General features: G+C 36.9%; 1 protein-coding gene across 8 annotated transcripts in view; it reads right to left on the bottom strand.

The window, feature by feature from the left end:
- SPHKAP (SPHK1 interactor, AKAP domain containing) overlaps window positions 1-19,916 on the bottom strand; it is a 194,964-nt gene that overhangs the window by 121,944 nt on the left and 53,104 nt on the right. For all 8 annotated transcript variants that reach the window (XM_009183245.4, XM_009183248.4, XM_009183247.4 and 5 more), the window contains one exon: window positions 829-936. In XM_009183245.4, coding sequence (XP_009181509.2) covers window positions 829-936 — 108 coding nt within the window. The remainder of the gene's footprint in view (window positions 1-828; window positions 937-19,916) is intronic.

Consider the following 19,916-nt stretch of genomic DNA (forward strand, 5'->3'; position numbering starts at 1 on the left):
TAACAGAAATGCTGGCATGCAACTTACCTCCAGGAATAGCTCAGAGCTGATGCTCTCAATTTAGTCATGCGAATTACATTTTTCTCCTCTTTGGAAACACTCTCCCCCAATCTCTGTAATCATGACCCCATTAGAGCTAGGTGATTTCAATCAAAACGAAACATACAGCTTTCGCTAACCTATGGGAAGGAACACATTCTACAATAGTGTCTAATGACATTCCAAGCTAAAAGAAGTATATTGTTTATCTGGAAGAATATCTTTTCCTTTGGAAAAGAAAGTTTCGTATGTAAGGCTCAGCTTCGATATATTAAATTGTACGCCTGTTTATTTTTTAGGTTGAAAAGTTTTTATGAAGGTTTTCCAATAATGACTGTAACATATAAGAATGATGGAACATTTATAGACACTTTTCATATTAGAAAATATCTACTAGCAGGTGATGTAAAATATACTGAAAAGAATACAAGAGAGTTGTTGAATGGCTTTTTACTTCTCATCATACAATTCTATTTCTGAATCTTTTTCTTAGTCATTTTTGAAAATATAAACATTTTTTCTATTAGATAACTTTACCTGTTAAAATGAGCAAAATGGGGGTAGAAACATTAGCTCTGCATGCTATTTTGTTAACAGTCCATATAAAACAGTTACATATTTTCAAAGGAATATTTTCTCTACTTGGTATTAAATGAATTATGAAACTTTTGGTCCTAAACATGGGTACCTGTGCCCGTTTCCCTGCTTTATCACACAACATCCCAAGAATTCTGTATACTTACAGAAGCACAGTTATCACACAACATCCCAAGAATTCTGTATACTTACAGAAGCACAGTTTTCAGACTTGTCTTCTATAAAACCAATTTGGCAAGGCATCCTCTGATTCTGCAACCAGTAGTCTGTTGACTCCAGTAGGCTGTTGCTGCGAAGAACCTGGGGGAACCCAGAAAAACTCAGTGCTTATTCGGCAATGCTTTCTATCTAAGCTCTTTTTTTTTTCTTATAAAAAAAAACCTGTAGGTGTTTTCTTTTCCTCAGAGCTTCTGGGTGTTAGAAAAAAAAAAACTTGCAGGATGATAGCACCTCTAAAATGGATAAAATATCCAACCTAGAATTAGCTGGAGAGAAATACATGAATGTTAACATGGATGTTCTCTCATCAAATTCAACACCTGGGAATGTCAATTGTGTAGCTTTTGCATAATTTGCAATCAAATGATTGTTTTTGGGGGTATGGTTCTATGGGTGATAGGGGTCAAATTTCGTTTAGTGCTAATGTTCTTTCACACTCCATAAATATTTTCAATTAACAAAATGTGGGTTTTTTTCCCTTTGATGTAATATTGATTCTTCACTTATTTAGTTCTGCTAACATCGCTTTGACTAGTGTACAATTTTTCTAGAACGCCTAAGGTACTATGTTAAGTTTAAAAGTTGTTAGAGATAACTAAGAAACAAATTGCTATTTTGAAATAGGATGGTATGGCAAAAATAATTGGAACACATGAATTAACAAAACCAAATATGACTTACAAATATCTTAATTCTGGGCTTGGATTCTTAAAGCAAGGAAGAACAAGCATATTTTGGAGCTGAGATATTTTGAAGATGAAATATTATAAATAACTGCTAATGTCTTTAAATTATCCAATTATTGGCGGGGCACGGTGTCTCACACCTGTAATCCCAGCGCTTTGGGAGGCCAAGGCGGGTGGATCACCTGAGGTCAGGAGTTCAAGACCAGCCTGGCTAACATGGTGAGACCTCATTTCTACTAACCATACAAAAAGTTAGCCAGGTGTGGTGGCGTGCCCCTGTAATCCCAGCTACTGGAGAGACTGAGGCAGGAGAATCACTTGAACCCGGTAAGTGGAGGTTGCAGCGAGCTGAGATCGCACCATTGCACTCCAGCCTGGGCAACAAGAGTGAAACTCTGTCTCAGAAAAAAAAAAAAAAAAAAAAAAAAAAAGCCAAATATTGTATAACATTTTCTTTATCTTTTTAAAGATTCCCAGTGCTCTTCTGGTACCCTCTACCCTCTATTTTATTAGGGGATATGTCTGGTAATACTTGACTACTGCTTTCACTTGAGCAATGTAACAGATTTAAACACTAAAATAGGTTGGTACTTCAATTACATTTCATTCGTACAACAAAAGATTGTCTTCTCTTTTTCTGTGAAGATAGAAATACATTACTTTTGGTCTCTGAATACAGTTAAGTAAATCTAATTCTGACACATTTTACATGAGTAATATTATTTATCTAAAATAATGAAAATGTATTAATGATAAATGTTATTATAATTTATAATAATATACAATTATATATTAAAATAATATCATTTATCATACTAATGATGAATTTTCATTAATAAATTTTCATCATTCTTTCCCAAAACAGTACAAAGAGACCCTTTGTGGATGAGCAAGTAGTTAAATGATAAACTTGGATTATTACTGCAGACCGACATTGGCTAGGGAGCTTCTCAGTTCTCTTAAATATTTTACCTAAACTGGTTCTTAAAGGGTGGGCTGGGACCTCTCAGGGTCTCTGAAATCTTTCAGAGAGTGCAGCAGTCAGACTACTTCGATAATAATACTAAGATGTTATTTGTTCTTTTTGCTCTCGTTGTCTTGTATATATTCCGTGGAGTTTTCCAGAGGCTACATGATGTGTGATAGCACAACAGACTGCATGCAGAGGCAGCTAGGACAGCTCAACTGTCTTGTATCAAGTCAGACATTAAGGAGATTTGCAAACATGTGAGTTGAAATTACTCTTTTCGCTAAAGGGTTTTGTTTGGTTTTGGAAAACAAATATTTTTCATAAAAGTATGCTATATAAGATAGTGTGTTTATTATTATTTTGAAATTATTTTGTCAAATAATAAATTCTTATTTAATTTAAATTCTGTTTTATTATTAGAAAATAAAACAAAAACTTTTCTTAGCTTTAATTTGTAACATGGAAATTAGCAATAAGTATAATCTATATAAACAAGAGTTTCTTGAGGCCCCTAGTATTTTTCTTAGAGTGCAAAAGAATTTTGAGTTAAAAAAAACATTGAGAACCATTGACCCAGATGAACTTTATTTAAAGCAGAAAAAGGCTCTAACTCCACATTCCCTTTCTGCCATTCAAATGCCTTTCCCTTTTATTTCCAGCATGGAATAGAGTTTAAGAGCAGCGACATTAGTAGTCTAACTGGGTTGCAATACTAAGCTGGTCGTTAGTAGAAGGATGACCTCAAAGAGATGACTTAAACCCTGAGTTTCAGTTTCCATAGCTGTGAATATGGATACTACTCATCTGGTGGGATCACTGAGGGTATTCAGTGAGATGATATATGTGAAACACTGTGCCATGGAAATGGTAAGTTATTCTCTCAGAACTTGGTTTTTACTGTTACTATTTGAAGGTGGCTGAAAAGGATAATAGAACTTTGGATGCCTTCTGTCTGAAATGAGAGGACTGAAAATATTTCAGATCTGTGATGGCAGATTTTCTTTAGCAAGTATTCTGGTCTAAGGTGTAATTTTAGCTATGCATTTTGTAGTATTAATAGTTACAGCTACTATTTTTGTATGCTTAGAATATGTTGAAGTTGTGCTAAAATTTTCACGTATATATATATATTTTTAGTTTTTCACTTAATCTTTTTTTGTAATGCTATGAGGTAGGAATTATTTGAAGGATACAAATCTTTACAGAAATTTTCAGGTTGAAAATCAAGACCTTGAGTCTCAGAGAGATTTGAATTTCTGCCCCACGTTGTTCAGAGCCTGACTTTGGATGTGAAATTACTGAACAGGGCTGTCTTATATACCCATACAAATGGGTATGATTTGGGGTATGTTTCCAAAAACTTATCTGCATCTATTTTTTTGTAAATAAAACTACATTTTCTTATGGACTTCCATTTTAAAGTTAGTTTTCTATGAATGAAATTCTGAGGTGACAATTTTCTTGAAAGACAGGAACCTTTTTGTGATGTAAATTACATAATGTAGTTAATCTACTTGGCAAGTATTATCAGTATTTTAATGTTTCAAAGGAAAGCATGCTTTTACACCTAATTGAGTTATCTTTAAGCCAACCGATGTTATCATGCTTCTGCTCCTTGCCTTCCTGTGATCCCTAGATCTTGGAACACCCAACTATAAAGCACTCGTTAACTCTGTGCATAAGAATATTAAAGATTTAAAATACAGGCATCATCACTTCTCGGCCTTTTGGCTAAGATCAAGTGTAAAACACAGGCATCCAATGAGCATACCAGTTCATAATGCCTTACAATGCAGTTTAACAAATACTCTGACTAAGAATCACTTCTCAGTCATTCTCGAGCTCACTACTCAGAATTATATCCTGCACCTTGTCTACATTCTGATATATTTAGGACACATAATACCATGGTTACAACAAAGTATGTAACAGAGTAAAGCAACTGTCACTTATCAGTATCGGCCTTAGGAAGGGGACAGAGTTCAAACACAATTCACTGGGTGGTTTCAGCAAATTGGTGGGCTGGATGGGTACATTTTCCTGGTGAAACACAGACAGGCAGAGGGGGACTTGCCAAAAGTCATCAGTCTGAAACCGTACGCTGCAAAGACTCCAGAGCTATGAAAGGGGCTGTCTGAAGATGAGGCTGGTTGGGAGAAGAGCTGGCTACCTGTGGGATTTCACCTGCATTTAACTTCTCTAACAGAGAAATGTGCACAGACAGATTAATCTGCCAAGTCCTCGGCAGATAGTTCAAAGGTATTAATTCTTTTGAACCTATTTGAAAAATAAATAACTAAAAATATACAAAAACCTTCTCTGTCCTATCCTAGAAGTGAGGAAAATGTCAAGTGCTTTAGGGATCTGCTCATTCAATGAAAAACTTTAGAAAGATTTCTCATTTGACTCTTCCATTTCCCTGGGATACTGTGGATCTTTCCTAAAGCACATCTTTGCTTTAGAAGAAACAGAAATAGCAAAATAAGGAACTGGAATTTAAAATAAAACCTAAATCTTGCCGTGCTTAAGAAGAAATGTTTGGAGGAGAGCTTCTTTGTTTGGTGAGAATATTCATTCGCCACATAAATGTAACTTTAAAATTTTAATTTTATCATCATTAAAAATTAGTTCATCTAATTATATCAATAATTAAATATTTTTCCATAAATTTCATTAACATTTAGATGATTCATTATTAAATATTTATATTTTTAATTATTGACCCAATAATTGTACATTTATTGAGAACTGTCTGGGCTAATGCCCTAACCCACACTATTATCTGAATTAAATCTGTAGGCTTGTGAGGTAAATTCTCAAGGCTAACATAGATAAGGTTCTTAAAACAGTGCCTGGTGCATCCTAAGTGCCTGATAAGCATTAGCTATCATAACAGTTACTATTTCCTTTGCCCAGGCTTAGAGGGATCAAGAATTTATCTAGTTTTTGCAGAACTTGAATTTCAGTCAGGTTCCCAGACATTAGAGCGTCCACTAAGGCAGTGTTCCATTGAAATTATATAGTTTCTCATTTTCAGGTTCTACCAAATCCCAGTCTATACATTTATCCATATCTCGCTTTCTGTGTCTGAGCTCAGGTGTGTTCAGGAGGTTCGAATTCCAGTCCTGATTCCTTGTTAACTGTGTAGTTAAGTCCACTAGCTCCTGGCCTCCCTGTGCCTTTGGTAAACAATTAAAACAAATGATCTGAAGGCCACTTCTATACCAACCATCATGTCGTTCTCCTCCTCCCTTCTGCTTTTGCTCCTCCTCCTTCTCCCTTTCTCAAATAGTATACATTGAGAGCCAAATAAGCAAGAGAGAATAAAAATGTGGACTTCAGTAAACCACTTAGCAGCATATGTTAAGCAATTTCAGCCTGTGAAAAGCTTTTAGTTTCATGGCTTGGACAAATCATAAGGAAAAGAAGAATGCTTGAAGGAAGAATATGTGCTTGAGAATTCAATGATTTTGAAGCTTTATGAATATAGTCTCCCTGCTGAGAAAGTTGCTTTCTGAGAAGGAAAAGAGAAAAACTCACCAGGCTCTCAACGGCTCATTTATTTATCTGCTGTTTTTTGTTACGGACTTACTTATTTTAGATGAAGAGCTAATAATGAATGTTTTGTGTGTTCACGAATTTGAAATAATAATGGCACATTTTCTTTTACAATTTCATGAGTGCAGTAAATAAGGTTAGGAAGATCCTTTTGTTCTACATTACAGTTACGTTTCTTTTTATATAGAGAACCAAGTTGAAGAAATGTAGTATTGATTAGACAGAGAGGGAGAAATAGACTCTTAGTAACCTGGACACAGTCCCAAACATCACTGAGCAATGTCTTAATAATTTTTAAGTAATTTAAATTGGAGAAGACAGTGACTGGTGGTTAGTCACAGAGGTTTGGGGGCAGAACTGATATTAAATCCCATTTCATCTTATTGAATGAGCTTGGGCAAGTCGTTTAACTTCTGTGGGACTTAGTGTTTACATCTATTACATGAAGATAATTAAAGACATTTCAGAAGTTTATTCTAAGGATCAAATGAGAAAATGCTTGTAAAGGGCTAGCCTCGACAGAGTATGCAATTGATACATGGTTGCTATTAGTATCAGAAATGCAGGAAAATTTAGACAATATCTGTTTCATCGAACATTTTCTCGGCCTCTTCACAACATTTGACAATTCCTCTTCTTTTATTTATTATTCATGATGTGCCATTGTCATTTTTCTCCTCCTGCTTCTCTACTCTTCTTCAGTCAGTATTAGTCAGCCAATGCTCATTGAGCTCTTTTGATGTTGGCACTGAGAATATTAAGAGGGATAACTCTACCAGAGGAAGAACAAACACTCTGACTGTGATAAAGGAAATCTGGTGCTTTGATCAATGACAATCCAGGTCAGCTATCACCAAGGATGGACTGGTCAGCTCTCCCTGGGGGAAGGGATGGCAAAGGGCTTTGCCCTTGACCCGAGCGTTGAAAGGTGGATCTGTGTTGTCTGGATGTATCAGGGCAGGTGAAGAAGACATGTGTCTCTTTTCAGCTAGTTTTTCCTCCCCAGGTGTGGTAAATATAAGTATTCCTTATAGTTTGGTTGTCAGTGTGTTGGTCTTTCTACTCTCATCAATCATTTTCCTTATCTCCTTAGCATTCACGGAGTCTCAGGGAATTAATTACAACCTGGAGGGATGACTCGCTGATCCGTAGCTCCAGGTTTAACCTTTCTGTAGAACTTGACTTTTTGCACTCCTGTTAGTTATTACTTTTGGATTTCTTGCTGTCACCTTGGACTATTCATGACTACACACAAACTCCCTCCTTCCCCACTTTCAGTGCCTAAGAGAAACCTGATTTCCTGACTTCCCTATTTGCAGTTGATGTCAGGACAATTCTCCCAATTACCCTTGCTTGAAAATTCGGTGCTATCTGAAACATCTCTTTATCTATTTCCTGTCTTATAGTCTGCTCTCCAAAGTTTAATTTGGAGAGCAAATTACTTAACAATTAGCAGTTACTTAAGTTCTTTCAATTACTTAAAAAATAGCAATTTTTTAGTGCACATCATGGATTACTCTCCAGGTAATCCAACAGTGAGTAATATGTAACTGGTCTCCATATTTATGGAACTTAAAATCTGGCTTGGGAGTCAAACAGAAAACAAAGGAGCATTGAAGTACACACTTAATTATACACTGTGGTGGCTATCATGAAGAAATAAACATAGTACAGTGATAGGGAATAAAAGGGATGGGGATTGTTACAGTTTGAATGAATGTGTCCTCCCCTCTCCCCACCCCATCAACTCAGAGGTTAAAATCAAATCCCCAATGTGTTGGCATTAAGAGGTAAGGCCTTTGGGAGGTAATTAGGTTAAAAGGGCTCTGCCCTCATGCATGAAATTAATGCCCTTATTAAAAAAAGGCTTGAAAGCTTTTTGCCCTTCTCCCATGTGAGGACATGGCAAAAAGGCACCATCTATGGAGAATGAGTCTTCATCAAACACTGAATTTGCTCTCACCTTGATCTTGGACTTTCCAGCCTCTAGAACTGTGAGCCATAAATTCCTGTTGTTTGTAAATTACACAGTTTAGCATATTTTGTGATAGCAGCTCTAACAAACTAAAACAGAGATGATACTTGAGACGGGAAGTTAGGGAAGGCTGGACACACACAAAGGTCCTATGTATTCATATTGTAATTCTCTCATCTCTCTATCTTCCTTATCTCTGAAATCCGTCTAGCTCACTAAAACCAAAATAAAGAATAAAAATGTAAGCTTTGAGGACAAATCTGGTTTCAAATTGCAGTTTTTCCATTAATGACCTGTTCAACCTAAGACAAGTCACTTAACTTCTGAGTCTCAGTTTTCCCACCTACAAAATGAGGGTGGTATTTCTACTCACAATGAGGAATCTTTTGCAGACACTAGAAATAATGAATGCACATACTATCTGATTACTTCAAGTGCTCACGAAGAGTAGCTATTGTTATTATTAATATTATTACTAATGTTATATAATTCTCTCATAAGACTTTGACCGCAATTGACTAACTGATCCAATAAATACGACTGAGGACCTTCTAATCCTGTCAGAAACTAAGCTGGGTTTTGCAAAACAAGACAGAAGGACAATATTTGCTGCGGGTGAGCCCAAATTTTTATGGGCTTTTTGCCAAACAATAGGCTAGCATTCAAGACAGAACAGATTCTAATTCAGTTCTCTCCTGTTAATCTTTTGATAAACAGTGACTAAACTCCAATGTTTAAGATACTGCATTTTGCCCAACTTAGACGTTTCCTAGGCTTTGTCTCAGATTATCTCCCTCCATAAATGCTCTGCTATAATCCACAAGTTTAATAAACAGCTCTACCACACAGCCTTTATGATGCACACATTTTTTTCCGCATCATTCCATCTGCTCCCTGAAGTTTTCATCAATGTTCTTCCCCAACCCTCAAGATAGAACTGAAACTGAGCCTGCCCCTATATAAATATTTCCCTGTTCTTGTGAAGTTTTTGTAATACAAACAAAATTTCTTCCTCAGAATATTGGAAGGTGCATGCTTCCCAGTATATATATTACATAAATATATACGTATTCAATTTGTGTCCAACACTTTTCTCCCTACATACCATTGGTACAGAACAGCTGCTTGCTGTTTGACAGCAAAATCTCTTATCAACATCTCTTAAATGCATTTGTTAGACTCTATACTTGATGATAACTTTGGACAGTGTGATGCTAACTTTCAAATGAGACACAAAGTATTAATAAATGTGTGCTGGAGATGTGGAGAGAAAAAGCAAGAGGAGCAGTAAAATAAAGGGAGCCAGAGAAGTCCATTGGAAGAGGCATGGGCATCACTCAGAGGAGACTCTCCAGGCTCCTGTTGCAGTTCGAGACTCTTTCTAGGGCACTCAGTTACATTTTCTTACACAAGAAGACTGCAACGTGAGTGGTTCATTGGATTTGAATGGTGAATGGTAAAGACAGAGAAGAGATGATTGGAATGAAGGCAAGTACTAAGACACTTAGATCTATTTGCTTGGCAAAACGATGACATCTTTACTCGAGGTAACATTTTCTTGATAGAGATACTGCCTTCCTATAGAATTCACTTTTTATGTGTAAAGTTCTATGAGTTTTGAAAAATGCACATGGTTGTGTAACCAGCAACCGAATCAAGATACAGAAGAGTTTCATCACCTTCCTCCAATCCCTCCTTCTCCTTGTAATTAAATGTATCCTAAGTCTCAGCCCCTGGCAACAACTGATATGATTTCTTTCCTTTCCTTTTTTTTTTTTTTTTTCTGTAGAAGGTGAATAAAGAAAATTGCAAAATTTTATTGGTGCATTGAAAAGAGGGCATGAGTAAGTAAAAAATTGTGACATATGAAGGGAAAAAATTGTGACATATTAAGAGATAAAAAGACAATAGTTTAGCTTTATTCCAATTTTTTTATCTGATTTATATCCCTAGACAATATTACAGCTTCATTCTAATTTATTCATTTGATTTGTATCCCTAAAATGTTGCCTTTTCTAAAATGTTATGCAGATGGAGTTGTATAATATGTAACCTTTTATGACCTGTTTCTTTCTCTTAGCATAATGAGTTTGAGATTCATCTATATTATCGTGTGCACGAGTAGTGTTTGCTTTCTTTTGTTGCTGAGCAGCATTCCATTCTATGGAGATACACAGAGTTATTTTTAAAGCCATTCACTAGCTGAAGGAAATTTGGGTTGTTTCAGTTTGGGGCAAATATAAATAAAGTTGCTATAAACATTTGCCTACAGGTTTATGTTTAAATTTAAGGTTTTGCTTTTCTCGGGTAAGTACCCAAGAATGAAATTACTAAGTCATATGGTAACTTTATAAGAAACTGAAAAAATGTCCTTTAAAGTGGGTTTACCATTTTCCATTTCCACCAGCAAGGTATGAGAGTCCAACTTGTCCCGTATCCTTGGCAGTACTCAGTGTTGTCAATTTTTGCTTTTAAATTGATTTTAGTAATTCTAACAGGTGCATAGTGGTATTTCTTTGTGGTTTGTTTTCCTTTCCATTTTAAGATATCTTTTTTCTTTTCAAGATACTTTTAAAATAAAAATTAAGCCTGGATTCCATATTGGCTCATATCATATTCAAAAGTATTAATTAGACTCTATATTTAATGTAAGCTTTGGAATGCTATTATGAAACAAGGATAATGCCATCCCTATTAAGTTTTCATTCATCTTTCAATCAACTACTTGTTGAGCACCTGCTCTCTGTACTAGCCACTGTTTAATTGGAGCATTCGTGAACAAAGCAAGAATGACAACAACAACAAAAAACCATTTTCCTTTTCATTCTGTTGTAGGAGGACACATCATAATCACATAAAGTATAAATAAGCATATATGTCAGATAATGAAAACTACTATGAAAGTAAATAAAGCCAGACAAAGGGATAAGGAAATAAGGGATGCTATTTGGAAAGTATGTCGTGGCAGGCCTTTCTAAGGATGACATAGAGTAGAGATCTGAATGAAGTGAGAAGCCAGCCACACTCCCATCTGAGGGCAGAGCAGCCTCCCAGGCAGAGATTACCGGGGACAGCAAAGGTTCATAGAAGGAGTATGCATGGTGTGTTTGAAGGATGGTAAATGTCTGGTGCAGAATGAGTGGTGGAGGAAGTGATGGGAAATGAAGGTTCTCAGTAGTGGGAAAGAATCTTTCATCCTTCAATGAAAAGAAATTCCTTGCTGAGCTGGGCCAGATGCTCTCTAATGCCTTGAAGCACTGTAAAAGTCTGCAAAACTTTTTTAGTATAATTTTGCAAAGTTTAGTCACTGGCTTAATTCATGCTTAATTGCTGACTTAAATATTTTATAATAGTTAAAAAGCCTAGTACACACACACACTCTCTCTCTCTCTCTCTCTCTCTCTCTCTCATGCTGGACCTGGAAGTCAGGAGGTTTCATTTAATTTTATACATTTAACTTTATGCTGATCTAGCTTACGCCATAGCAAACTTTCTGAGACTTCTATAGTCTTTTGTTTTCTACTCTGGAATAGAAATACTTTCCCATTATTTCACGGGGCAACTGTGTAATGCCTATTTAAAGCACACTGAACTACTAAGAAGAAACAATAAAAGAAAATTGAAATAAAATTATTGCATGGAAGAAAAAAATTGGCATCAGAAACTCAGTGAGTTAGTCTCCATTTCTCAGAAGGTTTAATTAAATATTAGGATAACATTTTTCTCTAACGATGATTTTACTGGATGACTGCCTGAGTCCTTGTGCATTAGCCTCCTTTGACAAAAAGGAGAAATGGTTTACAAAGTACGAATATTCTTGTTTTATTATTCATACAACATATTCTGTAATTCTATTTGGTTGGATGTAAAGTATTCATGCATTCTACCATTGACACCTAATAAAATTTAGAAATTTTGTAACTGGTTATTTTTAAAGTGTCATAAAATAATGGCGTTCTTTTAGCTCTTGGAACAAAATGATTCTCCGTTATCAAGGAGAATTTACCAGATCAAAGGTATGATTGATTGGAAGGGTTGGGAAGGAAATGGTTATTAGTGAGCCTACCATTCATTCTCTCCCTTTACTGTAAAGGCAGGTAGGAGGGAAGACTACCAGAGAAGAGAAAAGGTAAAATTGTCATCTCATGATAAACATACAAATGAATGACCTTCAGATAAACTAATTGTGTTTTTCTAGTAGGAGAGTCCTTATCTATGAAATACTTTTTGCAATACATACCTGGTCTAAGTTTGTTTCTGTTAAATAAATATGGATTACACTATTTTATGGAGCATTTATCTCTGACAAATATCACATAAGGATGTAATTTGAGCACAAAATGGAGATGCTTTATGAACAAAAGCCCCCCTTTTCTTTGAAATTTATGTCCCTATATATGTAACTTAGAGACTTCGTATGTTATCCTGGGCCAGGATGCATCCTAAGATGGCAAGAAATGACCTGCATGCCTTCTGTACAGTCTCAGATATCTCTCTATTTTTCTTGTGCCACTCAATTACTGGTATTCTGGGTGCTACACTGTATCTTAATGTTGTCAAAAGAATAAGAGTACAGAGGAGGAGTTAGAGCTTGGGAACTGATGAGGACTGAAAAAGAAGTATCAAGCCACACTACCTCTGTCATATCACACAGATGTCAGCTGGCTGAAGAAGGCTTTGAAAGTTGATCAGAGCTTTATCCACATGAATGCAGTAACTGAGTTTGAGTCTCAAGTATAAAATGCAAGAGTTACAAAAACAGATACACTCAGGAAATGCAAATATAGTATAATTTATGAATGATCAGCAATGGTTTAAGCAGAATCAAGTTAGACACATAAATAGAGGACAGCTGATTAATTGTTATTTAGAGTCAGCATAATGCTATAATATTTATACTATCAGTGAAGGGAATGTGATTTTAATGCTAAGAGAAGGAAAATATAGGAAGAAATACACATGTAGGAAAATATATGAAATGCATGAAAGCCTTCCATCGACTTTGGATTATTTTGTGTTGGTATGCAAAGTATAGGTAGTGCAGAATTTGCCACTAGACAAAGGGACAATGAATTTGATGGCCACGTGTCTCTTGAGTATTGGTGCATGCCTTTGGACTGTGGCAATTAAAATGTAAGTGACATGGCCTGCTGCAGTGACTCCTGTCTGTAATCTCAGCACTTTGAGAGGCTGAGGCAGGAGGATGACTTAAGGCCAGGAGTTCCAGACCAACCTGGGCAATATTGTGAAACCCTATCTCTACAAAATAATAAAAACAAAAAATTAGCCAGGCATGGTGCCTTGCACCTACAGTCTGAGCTACTCAGGAGGCTGAGGTGGGAGGATCACTTGAGCCCAGGAGTTCGAGGCCATAGTAAGCCATGATCACAGTACTGCACTCCAGGCTGGGTGACAAAGCAAGACAAAATAAAGTAATAAAATAAAGTAAAAAAGAGATAGTTCTCTTTTCTCTGACACTTCTTTTCTTGGGAAAAAGCTACAGGAAACAACTGCATGCAGATGGGCTCATAATCTGTGAAGGGATACAAATGTTTCTTGGATGCTTTCCATCCTGGAGAGTATGAGCCCTGATATGAGACTTTTAGAGTGAGTTCCCTTCCCAAGAGGCAGAGATGTGCCTAGTGAATGTAAGGGTGTAAAGGAGAGGGCTCACTGTAAAGGATCATGAGCCACAAGGTCCCTTGTAGAGACGTGTTCCAATTTATCTGAGCCATGTTATTCCTTCCCACGTTGACACTGGCAGGACTGAAAACTGGCACTTTAATCAGAAGGATGAGTCTGGCATGATATGAGAAAGATGGATGCTATGAGGACACGTGGGGAATGTAGTGTGTACTCCAGCCTACTATGCTGGGAACGTTTCTTATAGGAGGGACTGAAAGAAAACAGGGGAGGCCTTGAGGCCAGTGATAGGGAGCAGGCTGGCTAGTCTTTTTTTAAGTATCCAAAGATAGAAAGGAGAATTTTTAATGCTGGATTAGATATATTCAATGTAAACCCGTTGTATTTCTAGAGAGATATTTAATACATAAAATACAGAAGGCTTGGGGTAATGACCACAGGAATTCAGAAAAACAGATCAGTTGCCTAGTTCCAGCAGTACAGCATCAGCCTCAACTCCACAAAATGTTCTAAGCTATTTTAAGTTTTCAGAGTCCTCCTTTCTGATCTTCTTTTTTTTTTTTTTAATGAAAAAAGTAAAAGCATGCAGGTTCCTTCCAGGGGCTCTTCACACACAGTGAAAAGGATGCTCAAGGAACTGAGCTGTAGAGAACAGAACAAGGCTGGCATGTTAGATTGTCCCCACTGTATAGAAAAAATTGCTGGAGGCAACGAGAAGTGGGCAGAGTTCAGAGTCCAGAAGAGAAGTCCTCAACAGACTGACTTCAGAATAAGAAGCTGAATTGTATTCAAACTGCAAAACAAGCCATAACTGATGGCTTAAAATTTTCCCATCTAGGGTCACCACATTGATATTTTCCAGAGGATGAGCTCTCCATGCAACACAGGCAGCCCCACCTCTTGGTTTCTGTGTGGACCTGGTTGCCTTTAAGGTGAGAGAAGTCGTTCTTGACCTGCTTTTGCGAAGGAAGAGAAAACGAGCACTTAATCAAAGCTTTTATTACTTGCATTCTGTCCTCAGTACAACCCTGATGTTGGTGTGGCTCGAGGCATACAGAAGTTTCCTTAGGTGGTGAATGAAATTGCCTCCAGAGGAAATGTTGTGGCTGGCTCTTTCGATGCAACTGGGCTGAACCAAAACTCATAGCTTCTTCTCCTCTCTGTCTCCCAGTGCCCCCTTCCCAGTGGTCTTGGATGTACCACCACTCATAAATATCTTAGCCTAAGTAGTCATTCTCCTGTTCAGCCTTTATGGTCAAAGAGTCCTTCCGATCTTGACTGTCAAATGTATCTCACCCAGGTTTCTTTTTCTCTCCATCCACTACCCCATACACTGGTTTCACCTCCCCTCCCCTCCGCTATCCCCATCCCCACCCAGTATTCCCCTCCTGGCAGCCCAGACTGCAAGCTATCTTTGTTTTGAGGAATTCTCTTGAAAACGATCACATTAGCTTTCTTTAAAGGCTGCTTTTAGTAGGATAATTCTCTATTTCTTGTCTTAAAAATATCCCTGTTTCTTCAATGCTTCTGATTACTCTTGCAGAATAGTGATAAAACAGGACATGTAACTTTTTCGCAAAAATTGCCTAGGCCATTCTCTGGTGTTAGAAACCAGCCTGAAGACCACTGACAGGCTGCTAGATCAGAAGAGTGTTTGAGACTTTAGAGTGGTTTATACTCCACGGGGAAATTCTTGTGTCTTCCTTCTATAGGGATGTGAATAAGCTCAAGAATGCTGATTTTTCTTTAATTTTATTTACTGATTCGTAAGGTCCTTGCTTATTTGAGAGAAACAGCTTCTACAAATACAGAATGTTATATCTATTTTCCATCATGTGACTATCTAGCTTTGAAACACAGTGAGAGTACTTCGTAGCTTCTCAGAAGTATTATTGGGGCTCTTGTCCAAGAGCAATCAAATTCTGACTAATAAAAAGGTCTCCAGAGATATGGCTCAGACTGTGAAAAAGCCGATCTGTATGCCTTTGCCTGAACACATTAATTAAATTGCTTTCGTTAATTACATCTTATCAAAAAGATATGAGCTTAGATGAAAGTGTATTTTGCAGAATAAAATGAAACATCCAGGGACACCCATTCTGTCATTCTTCAGATATATCTTTGCCACTGTTGACAGCAAATTTAAGTCAGTTTAAAGGTGGGGGGGGGGGGGCGGACCATGGCCAAGAATGCTCTTGAAACTTCAAAAAGCTGTTCAGATATCATATTAAGATCAAACTCTGCCTCTGGGAACCTGAAGTGTTTTCAGTCTGTCACCTTTGATAAGTCCAAGTTTGAGGCGGATTTAATTAACATGCCATGAAAAGAGAAGGATATTCCAGGTGTTGATTTTTCTCCGACAAGTTTTTCCTCGCAAGAATCCTATTCAGAGACTTGGTTTCACTATATCCCAAATAGCAAACCTTCAGTCTAAGTAAAGCACAGATTGAAAATGCCAGCTGTTGTGGAAATATGACATTGAATATAATGCTTTCGGAGGAAAGGAAAATCTAACAGATACTCAATACAGTGGAGGCACATTGCATGCTACATTTACATCTGTTTTAAAATTTCATTTAAATAAAGATTTCCCTTATCTAAAAGATTATTTATTTAGAATGAACTAATATTCATTGAGCATCAACTATGTGCCAAGGGGGTACACAAACCTTTTTGTATGTAAGTATCACACTAATCTTAGAGAATCTGAGTCAGACAGGTTACATCACCGGCCTAAGCACATACAGTAAGAAGAGAAACCCGGGATCTAATTCAGGTCTCTCAATTCCAAGTCCAGGTTTGATACACAACATCCCACTGCTGCCCTGGGGATAACAGTTTTTTATTTATTATAAAGAGACTAGGAAGAATTTTCACCTAGTTTTAAACAAATATAAAAGAATGACACTTATAATCATTTAGCTTGTTTAGTGTAAAATCCCTAAGATTCGGTTTAGCAATGGTGGTTGTATTTGTCTTATAAGGAGGAGTGGTTGGGCTGAGCATGGTGGCTCATGCCTGTAATCCCAGCACTTTGGGAGGCTGAGGCGGGAGGCTTGTTTGAGGTCAGGAGTTCGAGACCAGCCTGGCCAACATGGTGAAACCACATCTCTACTAAAAATACAAAAAGAATTAGCTGGGTGTCATGGCGTACACCTGTAATCCCAGTTGCTTGGGAGGCTGAGGCAGGAGACATGCTTGAACCCAGGAAGCGGAGGTTGCAGTGAGCTGAGATCACGCCACGGCACACCAGCCTGGTGTTGATATGCCTCAACAACAACAACAACAACAACAACAAAGAAGGAGTGGTTGTATGAGATGGGGGCATCAGGCAATGCTTATGTTAAATATAATTCAAGGGATTCAAGGGGGAGAACTTTAGGGCTTCCTACCCAGCAGCTCTTTTCCATTTTTTCTTGTGGTATTTTGTAATTATATCATTTTAAATGCATGATTTTGGGAAATCATGTTGCATAGGTTAAAACGGCCCTGTGTCTCCGTGCACATTAATTAGGATGACATAGAGGTTAGCTCACTTTCCAACTTGGATGGATTGAAAGTGTTTGTTTAGAGCTTTGTAATAAGTAGAATTCTGAGGTCATGTCCAGGTTCAATAGGCTCAATTATCAATGCCAGTTAAGGGAGAGGGTAATAGTAGTAGCAAACATAATTTATTTGTCACCACTCCATTAAGCAATCACTAAAACCTCAGTGTGAATTTATCTAACTTGCCTAGCTCTTAAAAAAGGGAGAGGGAGAGAAAAGATAATTCTGAAGCCAGAGTTGGGATGACCATATAAGTTATTTTGCATACCAAAACACTTATGAGAGCAAATGGGGGTCTATTAACAAAATACGAGGACAATATATGAAAATTGTCACTGTATGGTGTGATCATCTTAGCTCTGGGGAAAGGCCATCTCTCACTACCGAAAACATATATTGAAGAGTTCCTCCTTCGAATAAGCACACCAAAGTGTCATTCCTGATGCTATGGCTTTTTCAGAGCTGCAGCTTCCAGGGATCATATTTCTCTAATACTACAGAGGAAATTTGAGGAACACAAGCAATTGTGTCTGGGTAGGATTCCTGAAACCCTTAGAGATTCATTATGAAACATATGAAAAAAATTCAGTCAATTTGCAATTTTTTCGGAGGCTGATTGTCCAACGAATGCATTATCTTGTGGACCCTTGTTTTATTTCTTCCACCAGTTAATTTAGCAATATGTCAGTTCTGATAAAAAGATTTGATGAGGAAAAAGATGACACAATTATATGAAATGAGTTTGGGGAATTACCAATAGATTTCAATTATCCATGGTACTCTCAGTGAAGGTTGATTGACTGTGAAGAGTGGCGATTTATCAGGACAGCCTTGCTGCTTCTCAGATGTAACTGTCCTTGTTCTTTTTGCCTTTTTTGTACAGAACATACATCGCATGGGCATTTAACACATGGACCTTCACTTTCTCTGTTCTGTAATCTGTGATTAACAAGATTTTAAAGAACTAGCTTGCAGTATTATTTAATAATAAAATAATTAATAACGGCATAAAACCATTCAATATTAAATGACTTTTTATTGGGTGCTTTTGTTCTGGATACAAAGAAGAAGAAAACATTGGTGAACTACTCTTTTGAAGAGAAGGTAAGCAATGAGAGCCCCACAGTGTTTGACATGTGGCATATACAGTTACTAAATTGTCTTTTAAATGCAATTTTTATGTAAGCTTGACAGAATATTTGAAATGAAAGAAATGTGCTATAAATATTAAAAAATATATTACCAGGAAAGGTACTGACTTCTTCACTAATTTGTAGCAGCCCTTTCCAAGTTTGGGTGTATATTCTCTTTCTCAATTCAAGTCTTGATCATCCTTCTGAGTACTTTCTGCTGAACTTGCTGATGTCTATTGCAAATCTAAGGATGATCTTGGCTCTTAGCTTTTAATGAAAACAAAACCTGTTTTCTGCTGATTTACATAGGCACATCTCAGAGATATTGTGGATTCAGTCGCAGATCCCCACAACAGAGCAAACGTCACAATAAAGGGACTCACAAAACTTTTGGTTTCCCAATGCATATAAAAGTTAAGTCTATATTATACTATAGTCTATTAAGTGTGAAATAGCATTATAACCAAAAAAGTATGTAGCTTAATTAAAAATACTTTGTAGCTAAAAAAATGCTAGCAATCATCTGAGCCTTCAGCGAGCTGTAATCCTTTTGCTGGTGAAAGATCTTGTCTCCTCCAGGTTGATGGCTACTAATTGATCAAGGTGGTGGACACTGAAAGTTACCTTACAGTAGCTGTTGCAATTTCTTAAAATAAGACAACAATGAATGTTGCCACATTGATGAACTCTGTTTTCACCAAAGACTTCTCTGGAGCGTGCAATGCTTGCTATTCAATAGCATTTTACCCACAGGAGAACTTTCAAAATTGGAGTTAGTCCTCTCAAAAATCTGCTGCTGTGTTATCAATTAAGTTTATGTAATATTCTGAATCCTTCGTTGTTGTTTCAAAAACTTTCACAGCATCTTCTCCAGGAGTAGAGTCCATCTCAAGAAACTACTTTCTTTCCATAAGAAGTAATTCCTCATTCCTTCAAGATTTATCAGGAGATTGCAGCAATTCAGTCATTCTTCAGGCTCTACTTCCAATTCTAGTTTTCTTGTTATTTCAACTACGTGTATTGAACCCTTCAGTCACTCGTGAGAGTTGGGATCAACTTTCAAACTCATGTTTATGTTAATATTTTGACATTCTCCCATGAATCATAAATGTTCTTAATAGCATCTAGAATGGTAAATCCTTTCTAGAAGATTTTCTATCTACTTTGCCCAGATCCATCAAAGGAATTATTATCTATGACAGTTATAGCCTTATTAAATGCAGTTCTTAAACATTAACACTTGAAAATCAAAATTACTCCTTGATTCATGGGCTGCAGAATGGGTTGTGTTAGCAGGCATGAAAACATTATTAATTTCCATGTATATCTCCACCAGAGATCTCAAGTGACCAGATTCATTGTCAATGAGCAGTAATATATTTTGATAGGAATCTTTTTTTTTTTTTTTTCCTGAGCAGAAGGCTTTAACAGGGGGCTTAAAATATTCAATAAACCATGCTGTAAACAGATGTGCTGTAATCTAGGCTTTGTTGTTCCATTTATAGAACCCAGGTAGTAGATAATACGTACGGGCCCTAGGATTTTTGGAA

This window comes from Papio anubis, chromosome 10, assembly GCF_008728515.1.
Source record: "Papio anubis isolate 15944 chromosome 10, Panubis1.0, whole genome shotgun sequence".
In the NCBI taxonomy this organism is placed as follows: domain Eukaryota; kingdom Metazoa; phylum Chordata; class Mammalia; order Primates; family Cercopithecidae; genus Papio; species Papio anubis.